This window comes from Halichondria panicea, chromosome 1 (genome assembly GCF_963675165.1).
Source record: "Halichondria panicea chromosome 1, odHalPani1.1, whole genome shotgun sequence".
NCBI lineage: Eukaryota > Metazoa > Porifera > Demospongiae > Suberitida > Halichondriidae > Halichondria > Halichondria panicea.
The window spans coordinates 2,797,700-2,811,708 of record NC_087377.1 but is presented as its reverse complement, the minus strand read 5'-3'; the positions used below and the strand labels follow the sequence as shown (position 1 = coordinate 2,811,708).

Genomic DNA, 14,009 nt, shown 5'->3' with positions numbered 1-14,009 from the left:
CTTTGACATCAAACTCAAGTCAGAAACAGCCATATATAGCTACTAAAGGTTACCTGAGTACGTACAGTATATACTGTAGTCTGCACACAATAGTACAGTGAAGTTAACAGAATACATTGTGCTCGTCATTGTTTGGGGTTATGTTTCATGATGGAATTGGGTTTTGTTATGCCTCATTCCATTCTCTAATTGGCACACTCCACCACGTTCATGATATTCACGAACATGATTCACACGATTTCCTCTAGCTCTTTAATTTGTAGTGCAGGTGTTGTGGTTAGTTGGAGCATAATTATACATTGCCATTGTCAGTGTGTGGTCCCAACATAGCACAGCAGATTGTCCATGCTCATTAGTGCCTTTGCCCAAGACTGCTGTTCTAGACAGCTGATTGTATGCTGCTAATAAAATTAGGAATGTGTAAACGGAGTCAGCTGATTCACTCTGATGTAGATTGCTGGGCAAAATTAGTGGTTTGATATATCAATCCATTGTCTTTCCCTCCATTTCCTACTTCTAAACCACTTCCACTGCCACTGATTGTTCTCACTCTAGCCCACATGCACAACAATACACATATTGTGGTTATATTCAAAGAATCACCTCTTGCATGACAGTACACTAAAAGCAAAATTTAGCCCATGTCAGGTTTAGAATATGCAATCACCCCACACACACACACACCACACCCACTCACACACACACCACACCAATACGACACAAGAATTACACAAGTAATAAGATTGCAAGATAATTGGTTGACCACTTTTGTTGAACTGGTTGACTTAAGTCGTGCAGTGGGTTAATGAAGTGGTCACACAGACACCAACCAGTAACAGTCACCACTACAGTGTACACATTGAGATCACGACTATTCTACACAGTGGAACCTCCATAAAACGGACACCATTGGGGAACAGCCTTTTGGCCGTTATAGAGAGGTGGTCTTTCTTGGGAGGTTTCGATTGCCAGCTATAAATTATATGTTTTTTAATAGTAATGTGCTATAATAATTTATTATTTGTTGTCTGCCCACACACACACGCACACGCACACACACAGTCTCTTTCCCTCCTACCCACCTTCAATGATCTATGGCTGACCATACTCGACTATAATTATGGACCAGTTCCTACACCTCAACAACTTAGTCAGTGGGCTAAACAGACTCCCTGATATTACGTATGGCTATTATGTCTGGTCCTACTGCAACACGCAATGGTACATATAATTATATATTTTCGGCATCAAGGTCAAAAACAGCCATGCATAGCTATTGAAGCAGTAGCTCATACCAATGATGCCAAGTACTAAGAGACCGTACATATTATGGTTTTTTGTATGCAGGTGTTCCGCTGTTCCAAGTGTGAGTGGTCCCATTCTGATCTGGTACCAAGCTCTCCACCCACAAGATATACCAATACCCTGAGGCTGTATCAGAAGACCTGTATAGGAGCCTCTGGAATGGACTCAGAACAGTCTATATAGCCCTAAGAGACGGCATAAAATTGTACACAATAATTATTACATCATGTGGAGTCTGTGTTTTCATAGCAATTGCAGTAGCTAAATAAAAAAAAATCTCGTCAATTACACATTACTTTTCCAAATTGTATTGTAAACATGAATACCTTTCATCTGATAACATTATTACCATGGTTACTATTTTATTATTTGCGTTAACTGTGACCAAATACGACTTACCTTAACCAAGCAATAGTTTTGAATGATAATGCTACTTCCAATACCATGCAAGTTGTAGAAAGCTATATTGGTATCAAAAGAAAGCCCTTAGTGAAATCTACTATAAACAAGGTGGATATTATGAACTCATTCTAGCTCTGATTACAGCAACTTTATTGAAAAAAATGCTCGTGAAAATTTATGATTTGTATGCCTACTGCACAAAATACGTGATAGCAGCTCTAAATACCCACTTGGTTTCTATTGCACTGTAAGCTTTCTTTTGATACTAAGATTGAACCATGAAAGTGATTATTGGAGGCAGTGTTCTTTGAGTAACCATGGCAACGATGTTAGGGGATATATTTATCTCCTTCAACCTTGTGTGCATGCATTCAGTGACTGAGGAAGTGGGGCTCCTAGCTCTAATTTAATACATGTATATAGTCTTTACCAAACCAGCTAGCAAAGAGACATAATTTATATGTTGTATATCTCTTTGCTGGTTGATCAACAAAATAATGATTGTTTACTTTTCTCAATCAATAACCCCCCTTCTCTCTGTGTTCAAGAATTAAGTGCATTTTTGTAGCAAGTTGGCGCAATCTGTTATCCGTTCTTTTCCTGTGTGATATAATTTTGTACAGTTTGTGATATAAAAATGAAAGTTATTTTTTAAGTATGTTATTTTCCACTGCAACGACCACAAGTTGCGGGCTCTACAAAGAACATTGAAACCCCAGGAAACCCATGCATCCTGGTTAGCTATGTTGTTTATGTTGTTGCTTAGCAACAATGACAATAGCACACAATTAACAGCTATATATAGGTTACAAGTATAAACAAATACATTCCTACCAATAATGGCTAGTGTACTGCATGTTCATAACTTAAAAAATAACTTTTCTCACATGCAAACTGTACAAAATTATATCACACAGGAAAAGAACGGATAACAGATTGAGGTATATGATTGATGATACATGAGTTCTAAGTACATGGAAACAAAGCTACCACTGAATTCAACGTCAGTGCGTACAGTGTTTTGTCAACATGACGATATGTTTCACATAACTTCCTACTCGCAAATATGTCTTTTTTTTAGGCCCCACCATTTCTTATAGCATCCTTTGTTAGTAAATAAAAAATATGATTAGTGTCTTGTGGTGTAACAGTATAACAGCATATCTTCGGCATCATAGTCAGAAACAGCCATAGCTATTAAAATTAGTAGTCAGAAACAGCTATACTGGAGATTGCAGAATCTTTGAATAGAAGTGTGTTGAGTAAAACAGGCCACAGTGTAAGGAACGGGTAACGCTCTATGCTTTTACTGCAAAGTTCTGCAAACTCCAGTATAGCTATATTGAAAGTAGTAGCAAGAAACAGCCATAATAATTATTATATAGCTATATTAAAGTACTTGTAGTCAGAAACAGCCATATAGCTATTAAAGTAGTCAGAAACAGCCATTATAGTAGTATAATTATATATAGGGACTACTATAGTTGGCGTACCTGCATTAGTACGTACGTACAGTATATGCACTGTATATATAGTCTGCACACGATGCATAGGTATAACACATAATTATGTACACACGTGTTACACTCAGTGCATTTCTCTAAGGTACCACTGACACTTCTGAGGCTTTTGCCACAATTCTTATGTAAACCACATGCCTTGAAATGTTGCCCTGTGTACAATGAACTGTGTGAGAACATAGTCTCAATGTACCTGGCAATAAATTATAATGCCCTTTAAAAAGCTACAGTTTAAATATGTGTTGTGCTACAACTGACTGTATACCTATATAGTATACCCTATATATATGCATGGCTCTATGGTATATTGCATGCCATCTATAGTTCCATGTGTTAAGCTCATATGCTATGCTGCCACTGACTGTTTTCACCCCCCCCCCGGCCAGGTCTCAGATTTCCTCCATTGTGAAGGGAAGGTGTCTCTGTATTGTGAGGAGGTCACCACACCTCAAGACTCCTCCCTCCTTTCCATCACCTGTGTTCCAGCCAGGAGCATCACATCTCTGTCCGGTAGTTTCTTGATAAGTTCTGCCTCTCCAGTTAAACTGGCCTCATCCATCTTGACGTCATAGCCCTAGGTGGACACACAGTCAAAAATAATTATAGAGTAGCCAGATCAAATTTGATCAAAAATCAGTGATATCAATTGGCTGAATTGCTAAGCAATGACCAATCAGGGAAGGCCCTCACTCCGAGCGGCACTCAAGCTAGTGTATACAGCATGTATATATATACATGCAGGTAAACTATGCATGAATCTAATTCATGTAGCATAGGTATGATTTCACTTATCACTACCAAACATAGTCAATTATGGTTATCCTTTTCCATGCATTTCAAGACCGTAAGACCATAACACTGAGCAAGCACTGCATGGCTGCATGGATTTGAATCAACCTGCAAAGGTATTTGGTTGCCCCATTTCAATACCTAATACCTTCAGGCCTTCAGGCCTCATAGTACAAGCATTCATACAAACCGTGCATTGACTATGTTTGGTAGTGATAATGAATGCTACATGAATCAGATTATATTGTTCCTTGAAAATAGACGTTGTGATTATACACATACACACACACACGTACCCCCCCCCACACACACACATACACACACGTACCCCCCCCACACACACACACACATACACACACGTACCCCCCCCACACACACACATACACACACGTACACCCCCCCCCACACACACACATACACACACGTACACCCCCACACACACACAAGAGGCTGCTGTGTTCTTTGTAGAACAACTTGTAACTTGTATAGTCGTTGCATGCAGTTGAGAATAAGTAAGTATATATATATACAGGTTAAATTCTTTCATTTACAAACTTTAGTTTCGTGAAGAAAAGTAGATTTATTATTTAACAAATTAATAACATATAATTATAGAGAGGATGAGTTCTGGAACAAAGCTACCAATTCAACAAGCTACGTTTCTTCAGTGCGTACAGTGTTCCATAAAATCCACTCTCACTGTGAGACCTGTCACGACTCTTTTGAGGGTATAATTGTGCGGAGTAGAGTCCAAAGATACATCTGTGAGACAAATGAATAACAATTATGAACACATGATGAATGTTGTAATTTTGGTACGAACAAAATAATTATGCTTACCTTGTTGTGCATTATACGGCTGGGGAGGATCAACTACAGGATCAAGTTCAGGCTGTCCTTCGGGAAGTTCCTGCAACAGATTAGTCTCTATAATTATAATGCATGAGTGTTAATTTCTGCAGATCATGATCATTTAATATTTGCAAATATTTGTGCTTCCAGTTATAATTATTATCTGCATGACCCCATTTTGAAATCCAATACAGTCAGGTCTAGCTCAGAGAGAATTTTATAGCATGCAACTAACTTGGAAGCATGGAACATCAACTCTGTTGATGCTGCAGCCCACTAGTTCCCTGCACTGTGTCTGTGGATTGTTGCTCTCCTGATGGAGATGACAGTGTGGAGCTCTCACAAAACTTAAGTAGTGGTCTCCATGAACTACTGCAGATGGCATGCAGCAGCCAGTCTTGGTAACTTGCTCAGACATCATCATTATTTTGCAGATAGGCACATCAGTATTGTGAACCTTGCGGTGTGAATTCTCCTTTTATAATTTATATGGTGGATACCTTTTATAATTTACTTCCGCTGCACCGCAGATACTATCTATGGCTGCACCATAGATGATACAGTACTGACGTGGATGTGAAACGTTTCCGGATTCCGGTATTCTGCTTGAAGCTATCATAGTAACGAGCATATCCGAGGTAATTTACTAGTTTCCGTAAATTAGGCAATTTGTTCCAAATAAACGCCGAGGGAAATATCGAGGTTATGCCTAGCAGGTGGCACGCATGCTCAAATAATGCAGAGATGGCTGAGGCTTTGCACAACATCAACGGAGAAGATATTGATATTGCAAGTCTTTCTTCAAGCGAGAGCAGTAGTGATGAATTTGAGGAGGTAGAATTAGTGGAGGAACTAGTGCAAGATATCATTGGCAGTAAGCACGAGATGATACTAGTGCCGGTGTCCAAAACCAAATCAGCACTCAATGCTAGCAGTTGTAGCATGCAGACAGATGGAGCTCAGAAGGCAGTTGAAGTACAAAAGCAGTACTACTGTGAGACATTTTTGTTGTGTGTTCAAACCTTAAAACAGGAAGAACTAATCAAGCGTTCTCCCAAAGGTAAACGTATTTCGGTCATTTTGGATGCCATCGAGCAATTGGTTGTTGAGAGGAAATGTGAGAGATATGTTACAGAGTTGGTTCAGATAATGAACACATGCCTAAGTGCAAGTCAAATTCACCATTTGCCAGCTGCTGTTCGAGGTAAAATTTGGACGGAGTTTCACCGCACACGTTGTAGCCCCGAAACAAAAAGGATTTGGGAACATTTAATCAGTGAAATCCCAGAAGCACACTTCGAGCAACATCAACTTGCCATGCAACTCCTTTTAGACCGGATTTTAAAGCAACTCATCAAGAGCAAGGCAGACAAGAAACTGTATGGTTTGAGCTCAACACAGGCAAACGTACAGACTCAACCACTGACAACGCTTGAAAGTAACGCAGTAAGGTATATGGCGGGATATGTTGCTGTTAGTTTGCTAAAGAAATACAGAAAACCATCAAAAAATATCAAGGTACAGGAGAAGAGGAGTCTCTTTGTCAAAGTTCTCTCCCAAATGAAGTGTACTAATCAACCTGGTGAACCGACTACTGCATATGAATACAGCAAGCTTTGGTCTGAATTGATCGACAGAGGTGGTTTGTATCATATCAATGACAAGGTAAATACAATAATTTATTGTGTATACTTAGCCATGTTATAAATTATGATTTTTTTGCGCAGGTGTTTCTGTGCATAGAGTCGATTGAGATGGTTGTACGAAAGTATCTATGCACAGACACCCTCAAAACAACTCCTGATCACAGTCAGATATGTACAAAGGTACAAGACGAAGTACTTCAGTCGGACACAGTGCTGCTGTATTGGGAAGAAATTGCTAATTCAATTCCTACCAAGTACGAGCTATACAGCATTGAACTATTGCAGCAGATATGTGAACTGTGGATACACATCCGTGGACACGCTTTCGCAAAAGAATGGACAATGAAATTCGAGTCTAAGTACAAGAAAGGAACCAGAAAAACTTTAAAGCCAAAACAATAACGATCTTAATTAATTTTCTCAATACAATAATCATAATAATAATATTATGTGTTGTGGAAGTCATAATTTAATGTTGATGATCATGATGATAATTATTCTAAAGTTCAACGAGAGTACATGATGAATGATTTCTTGATCTCTTACGAAGTGGCTGTGAGACACATTCTAGCTTGTCAGTTTCTGAATCAACATTCATGGACTTTAAGTCTCTGTAGATAGACCTTTGCTGTACAAGTGTAGACGCATTGTATGGTACTTGAAAAGCAGTCGGATTTTCATTGCTTCCTCCACGATGGCGTTGCCTAGAGAAATAACGCTCTAGTGGATCCTGGGAAAAAACTTCACTTAAGAGGTAGTTAACATTCGGCAGTTGCAGTAATTGACGTCCTAATTCAACAAAGGATGACACTGCAATTTGAAATAAAAGTATAATTAATGACATACGGTATAGCTATACGCTATTAACAACACTCACCTGTAATTCTCATGCCTTGCACTGTCTCTCTACTTAACCCTAGTCTCTGCTTTTCTTTTGCTTTGAGTCCTGGTGTCTCTGCAATTTCCTTTTCCCACTCAGCAAGGTATCCAAGAAAATCATCTGTTAGCCACTATTAAATAATTATTTTTATGAGTTCATTGTCACAATTATAGACAATGACATGCATGCATGTAAAAAAAATATTAACCTTAAATCTCTCATCTGTTGCCTTTTTAAATGGTAACGAATTCTCTTTTCGTTTTAGCTTGCCTATTAGTGGTCCTTTAACATTCAGGAGGTCGAAGAACTTATCGATCATCCTGATGAACAGCCGGGTTTGCTGCGTACCATCACTGTTAATCATTTGCAGCGCACATGCAACACTTTCACTCATAACCTATATAAATATAATTTTATTAGGGATAAAATAATTGTTGTGGGACAAAACGTATACCTGGGCTGCTAGGTGCACTCTCATTCGTGTGAATGAGTTCAACCACACATGATTCCTTGACAATTTGTGGCACAATCGAACCCCTGGTGTACTGGTTGTAGTCTCCATTAGGTATAGGCTCTCGATCCACTTCCAGCTGATCGTCTGCCCACATTTCTGAAATCAAAAATAAGTAACAGTATTCGAGAAGTCATTAAATCTATATATAGTTACCTGCATTGCCCGGCTTTTTGAGTGTGAAAACGAATTACTGAAGCAGTTTCTAGCTGTCTTCAGAAGGTGAGGTGCATCGCAGAAAAAGAAAAGCTCTGAGTCAACTCTGTATGGGTTGGTGGTCTTGTGTGGTACGCTGACTCTTTTCTCCGAATCCTGGCACATGCGATAGAATCGCCGGTTTGGTTTTGCCCCATCACTCGTGAGAGATACTACCGGTATATCGTACATTTCGAGAGATTCGACCACATCCCACACCAAAGGGAATATCTGCTCTCCTGAAAGTAACATAATGGTATACATCAACTGGCAGTGCATGGAATGAACTTGTTACCTTTCAAGTTAGTTGTAAAGTAGTGGGCTATTGACATAGACAGTGAAGGTTTGAATACAGCTCGAACTAGAAAAACAAATGCTTGTTCCGCTAGCTTGGCATCTTGCTCGTGATCACTAACTGCATACTCGATATCTCTATTAGCACTGCCAAGGTCAATAAACCCACATAAACCGCCAGTATGCTTGTTGAAGACAAGACCACTCTTAATTTTCATTTCATCCATAGATAAAGCACAGTGATATTGGCCGCATTTGACTTCTTCTTCTACAAGACGCTTGAACTCCTCAATGAACTCCAGTTGCACACCCGTGTGTGGTGATGTCCAATGAGTATAATCAGAAAGCGTTCTTTCTGAAGGAAGGTTTATCACCCCACCACGTGCAACAGCATTGTAGGCAGAGGAGGACATGTACTTCAAATTTAGTGCAAATCTGATCACTAGAGGGTGCCATCTCATCTGCCGCTTGTCTTTCAGGCTGTTATATTGCCTTTGTTGGTCCCAAAATACTCTCTGGGGAGATTCGGGAGCAAACTTCTCGGCAACCAATGAGTTCAATTCGCTTGTAATTGTTGAAATGTCCGCATTGTCGGTCTCTAGCAGGGGAATTGCTTCCTTCTCCATCAAGCTAATGACGTTGACTTCAAGTCGTTTGACCATCCGTTTTGTCATCTATATACATGTATATAATTATAATTGTTATGCAAAATAGGAATATACCTTCAAACTCTGCTGCAGATTTCTCAATCGGGTGTCCTTGTCTTTAGGGTTGAGGCTAGCAAACGTGGTGTGACTAGTTGTTGAAGTATGGTCGATCTCATGGTCAATGCTTTGCTTCTGGCGAGACATTGCTACACGCAGTGTTCCTCGGAATGAATTACAGCTGGTGCAGCGTTGTGGTGCTGGGTACAGGCCTGTCACTGCAGTTCGATGAATAAGCAGCTCGCAATCATCCTTTCTTGCTGTGCTCTCGTATAGTATTCCTTGATTAATAATCGTAGAATTATCGATGCTAATGTTTTCACCTCGCCTAATTCGTTGGCGACAAAGTATTGCATATTGTTCTTCTGGATTACCTGGGCACAGTGAGGCGTCATCCACAAGCTTGATAATGAGTGATAGCTCGTGGGCACTGGCGATTTGAGGAGGTTGATCTTTCAGTATAAGGCATGATTCTGAAACTTTTTTTCCAAGCACATATACCGACCATCTTTTGTCTTCATGCAGCAGTACGGACCTTGTAGCTTGAATGACATCATCGGGCCCCATCTCCATCTTACCATACTGAGCAGCAACGCCTCGAGATGTACTGTTGCTTACATCATGCCATTGTGGTGGAAGTAAAACGTTGAGGCGTACTTGAGAGTTGCTACTCGTGTCGTGCAAATCGTTGTCAGGGTCTATCAGTGCTTGCTGACGTTGTTTTCTTTCAACATTTTTTTTCCTGTAAAAGTTTGACCTTGTTCCTTTCTTACGCTTCATGTGATAATTGGGGTTATCACTCATGTTCTCTGAATTATAACATGGTCTGAATAAATAATTATTTTCAGCTATAATTATACCAAAAAAATTAATTATTATCATTATACTGTAACAGTAACTTATACTACATGGATTTTACATATTTTTTCTTGAGGCTGTATTTTTTCAATAGCTTGACTGTATGCTTAGTTAATAGATTCTCCTGCTGCATCAATACATGAAGGTTTTCATTAGCAAAATATGCAAAAAGTAGGTTCAACAGGTTTGGAAATAATCTCACACAAAAAGTGCAACCAACTCATGCTTTAGGCCTTTGTACAGCACTTAAACTTTCATAACAGTTGTCAAACATAGATTCTCCTCGCAGTTTACAATGTACTTCAAGTATTACTACTGAATGGTAACTTAAATAGTTATTGTCCAAGCCAATAATCTCACACAAAGCATTTTTACAGGAAAATGTATACTAAAATATGATATTCACTCGTAAGCTTAGAGAAACTAGTCTTACCTGCAAGCCCAATGCAAATATCAATGTGTGCAGGTCACTTTCACGGCTTCACAGACACAGAACACTGTTTTCTACGCTCTGGTTGCTATACAAATATGACAGTTACAAGGTTTCTGACATAATTTGCTCGTTACTATGATAGCTTCAGACAATTCCCGTGGACCCCTCCGGATACTAGGCCGTTTCACATCCACGTCAGTACTGTATCATCTATGGCTGCACCATCTCCTCCTATTTACGTTACATGGATGGTAACAAGAAAGGCATGGTAATTAGCTAAGACTACATGAAGACATATAGATACTGGAAAGATTCGACACTGCTCTTATCATAGATAGACTCCTATCTATATCTACTCTTGTTTAGCATGTGCCATAATGAGGTGACCAAGGCAGCCAAAACTCAATCAAGCTGTCGATATGACCTATCAAAAATCCGTCGGTAAAAGATATAATAATTATATGGTGTAAATCTAGATATTATTATAATTATGTATGGCCCTACTGTGTATAATTTGTCATGAAAAATGATACAGAGCCTCTTGTCAGTATTAGTACTGATATTATACTGATATTATGATACGACTGTACGAATACCGAATAGGGAGAGGGATTGGAAACAGAAGTTACCTCGAATTATATCCGCGTTACGCCGGGTTTTAATCGAGGCTGTGTATCTAACGTTGGTAAAATCTAGTACCTTGACTGTCTGCTAGATTATACTACTAAAACTTGCACTTCCAACTGACACTTGAGACCATAATTATGGGACACAGTACACCGATGAGTTGCACTGTCTTAGCTAAAAAAATTATTAGAAGCATTCTAGGTACATAAAGATCTCATATAGCGTGTTTTGTACCTCTAGCTCTCTTCACAAAAGTCAAAAATCTTTTCCAACTGATGCTCACCTTTAGGGGGCATGAGAATGGCGTTTTAGGGGGCTCTGAATATCTTGTAGTGATCATAATTCATGAAATATTGTTTCCCGCGTGTTGAGCAACCGTAACAACACGGATTGACATCAAAGGCTCTCTGGTGCCATGCTGCAAATTCAATGTAAAATGTCACGTGACGCTACTTTCGTTTCCAATCCCTCTCTCTATTCAATCTATGCTAATACTGACAAGAGCCTTGTCAGTATTAGTATACATTGGTACAGTGCTTTTATGCACCTTTGCAACAAGCTGGTATCACGTAGTAAATCACAAATAGTAAACATGCAAACCACAGGCTGCTACAGGCAAGGAGGAATTTGATGATACACCAGAGGTGTGACCTTGGTTATCTTACAAAACAATAGCTGAATATCTCAATGTGAACCCTACTACTGTATATATGCAGGACGGTGAGGAAATTAGTACAGTTGAAAACATTCAAGCTAGGGTACCACAAAACTACTACTAAAAGACTAAGTGCTAGAGATGAAATTGTTCTTCTTGAAGCTGTTTTAGAAACGCCTTAAGATCTAAGACTTACAGATATTACGATAAGGTCAAGTACAACCTGTAGCAGCCATTGGTTTGTAATGTTTACTATTTTTGTGGTTTACAATGTGAAAGCAGCCTGTGCACTTGTCAAGCATACCAATGTATACAGTCGTATCATGATTGCGTTGTGCACCTTTACAATGGTCAGCTGTGTTGGGTCAACCCACTGCATACAGATACAGCACTCTGTTGGCTTCAATATTGACTGTACACACTGCAGTGAAGCAGTGTTGTAATAATTGATAGCGTATTATTATTATAGCGGGTAAATAATTATGCTCAGTTGCTACTCCGGCCACTTTCACACACACACACACACACACACACAGTTGTGTCATTTGCCCCACTTCACTGCTGAGCTCTACGTCAACTTTGACTGCAGCCTGTATTGCTCCAACGTGTTTGAGACACTCACTAAAACACTCTCCAAGGTACCACCTCCTCATCACTGTCATGTTCGTCCAGGCCAATACACTGTACTTGTGTGTCTCTGGTGGTGTTATTACCCCCATAGGCCTTGTTGGCATGTGGCCTGAGCTAGCTTGGTCAGATTAGCCTATGGGGTTTACTTGGTCAGATTAGCCCATGGGCATACGGGGTTTGTTGGCATGTGGACTGGGCTAGCTTTGTGTCCCCATGATCTTATCAGTATGTACATCATGAATACTGATAGTTACCATCTCCAATGTTTTAGCTTGATACTCTGTCCCACGCTACAAATTAACAATTACCAAGAATAGTTTGAATGCCTCATTTGCTAACTATATACAGCATAATCCACTTTTCATGGCGAGAAATGTTCATGTTTCAAAAATTGGCTCTTTCTTTGCTGTTGGGTAGCCATTACTCTTGTATCCACACCCATCAATGCACACACACACATGCACACCACACACACACACACACATGCACACACACACACACACACACACACACACACGCGCGCGCGCACACACACACACACACACACACACACACACACACACACACACACACACACACACACCGCCCACACACACACACACACACACACACACACACACACACACACACACACACACACACCACATGCACACACACACACACACACACACACACACACACACACACACACACACACACACACACACACACACACACACACACACACACACACACACACACACACACACACACACACACACACACACACACACACACACACACACACACACACACACACACACACACAGGTGTTTCTCCAGCACTTGCCGTCTCTCTCCCTCCTACCTACCTTCAATGATCTATGGCTGACTATACTCGACTATATGGACCAGTTCCTACACCTCAACAACTGTGACCTGCTAGTGAGTGCACTTACCCCATTGTCAGTGGGACTATTACTGTAACCATAGATAGAGTAGAAGAGAGGGATTGGAAACGGAAGTGATTCACGTGATGTTTTACAATGAAGTCTACATAGTGGCTCTGGGACCATCCGTGTATCTCTTCGTAACTCCCGCAAAAGCCCGGGAAACTTATTGTGTCCAAAGCATACATCTCAGAGCTACCCCCATTACTGAATCACATGCCCCCTGTGATAGTAGGTATCAATTGGAAACAAAGAAAATATAGTCTCGATTGTCGTGAAGTAGCTAGAGGTACACAGAGCACTTTTTCATGCTTGTGTTCCTATAGTACCTATAGTTTATGCTGAATTGCACCATGATAGATATAAGAAGGGAGAGGGATGGGAAACGGAGCACGTGCGCACAATCACTTCTGTGTATAATGCCAAAAGGTTGATCCGCGTTTCGGCTCTAGACACCCCGCCAACCCAGCGGGAAATGTTATTACTATCATTCACAGCTCCCCACTGGGACTCTTAGTGCATGCTGTGCTGAGCATCCATACCTACTGTGCATCATATAGAAGCGTTGTGTATCTCACCAAGAGCTTGAAAACTTTCAAAGGCAGTTTTTTGAGTGTTGTATTATCGTTTCGGCCCACTGCATACAGATACAGCACTCTGTTGGCTTCAATATTGTACACACTGCAGTGAAGCATTTTCAGTGTTGTAATAATTGATAGCGTATTATTATTATAGCGGGTAAATAATTATGCTCAGTTGCTACTCCGGCCACTTTCACAC

General features: G+C 40.1%; 3 protein-coding genes and 1 long non-coding RNA gene across 7 annotated transcripts in view; 2 read left to right on the top strand and 2 right to left on the bottom strand.

The window, feature by feature from the left end:
• The window catches only part of LOC135332524 (uncharacterized), a 37,148-nt gene that overhangs the window by 8,368 nt on the left and 14,771 nt on the right, over positions 1–14,009 (top strand). The window contains exon 10 of the mRNA XM_064527723.1: positions 13,111–13,224. Coding sequence (XP_064383793.1) covers positions 13,186–13,224 — 39 coding nt within the window. The 5' untranslated portion in view covers positions 13,111–13,185. The remainder of the gene's footprint in view (positions 1–13,110; positions 13,225–14,009) is intronic.
• LOC135333777 (uncharacterized) lies at positions 4,550–5,351 on the bottom strand. Its single transcript, XR_010394045.1, has 3 exons — positions 5,104–5,351; positions 4,857–4,926; positions 4,550–4,778 (listed from the first exon to the last, which is right to left on the bottom strand). It is a non-coding gene; the product is annotated as an uncharacterized LOC135333777 (long non-coding RNA).
• LOC135331255 (uncharacterized) lies at positions 5,414–7,017 on the top strand. The gene is made up of 2 exons (XM_064526350.1): positions 5,414–6,533; positions 6,596–7,017. Exons 1-2 carry the CDS (start codon positions 5,574–5,576, stop codon positions 6,914–6,916), a joined length of 1,281 nt encoding a protein of 426 aa, XP_064382420.1. The 5' UTR covers positions 5,414–5,573; the 3' UTR covers positions 6,917–7,017.
• Positions 7,014–10,608, bottom strand: LOC135352456 (uncharacterized). 4 transcript variants are annotated; one of them, XM_064551655.1, is made up of 9 exons: positions 10,390–10,608; positions 10,018–10,083; positions 9,117–9,907; positions 8,396–9,068; positions 8,062–8,339; positions 7,849–8,004; positions 7,603–7,791; positions 7,392–7,524; positions 7,014–7,324 (listed from the first exon to the last, which is right to left on the bottom strand). In XM_064551655.1, exons 3-9 carry the CDS (start codon positions 9,900–9,902, stop codon positions 7,014–7,016), a joined length of 2,526 nt encoding a protein of 841 aa, XP_064407725.1. In that variant the 5' UTR covers positions 9,903–9,907; positions 10,018–10,083; positions 10,390–10,608. The 4 variants fall into 4 exon arrangements, with proteins under 4 accessions (XP_064407725.1, XP_064407714.1, XP_064407720.1 ...); XM_064551644.1 differs by having other exon boundaries at positions 9,117–10,083; XM_064551650.1 differs by lacking the exon at positions 10,018–10,083.

Excerpts from the sequence above, each read along its gene's own strand:
- LOC135352456 (XM_064551644.1), bottom strand. The coding sequence starts at position 9,980 with ATGATAATAATTAATTTTTTTGGTATAATTATAGCTGAAAATAATTAT. Across the intron at positions 9,069-9,116 it reads ATCTGCAGCAGAGTTTGAAG|ATGACAAAACGGATGGTCAA; the intron begins GTATATTCCTAT and ends ACATGTATATAG. Across the intron at positions 8,005-8,061 it reads CAAAAAGCCGGGCAATGCAG|AAATGTGGGCAGACGATCAG; the intron begins GTAACTATATAT and ends TTTTGATTTCAG.
- LOC135331255 (XM_064526350.1), top strand. The coding sequence starts at position 5,574 with ATGCCTAGCAGGTGGCACGCATGCTCAAATAATGCAGAGATGGCTGAG. Across the intron at positions 6,534-6,595 it reads TGTATCATATCAATGACAAG|GTGTTTCTGTGCATAGAGTC; the intron begins GTAAATACAATA and ends TTTTTTGCGCAG.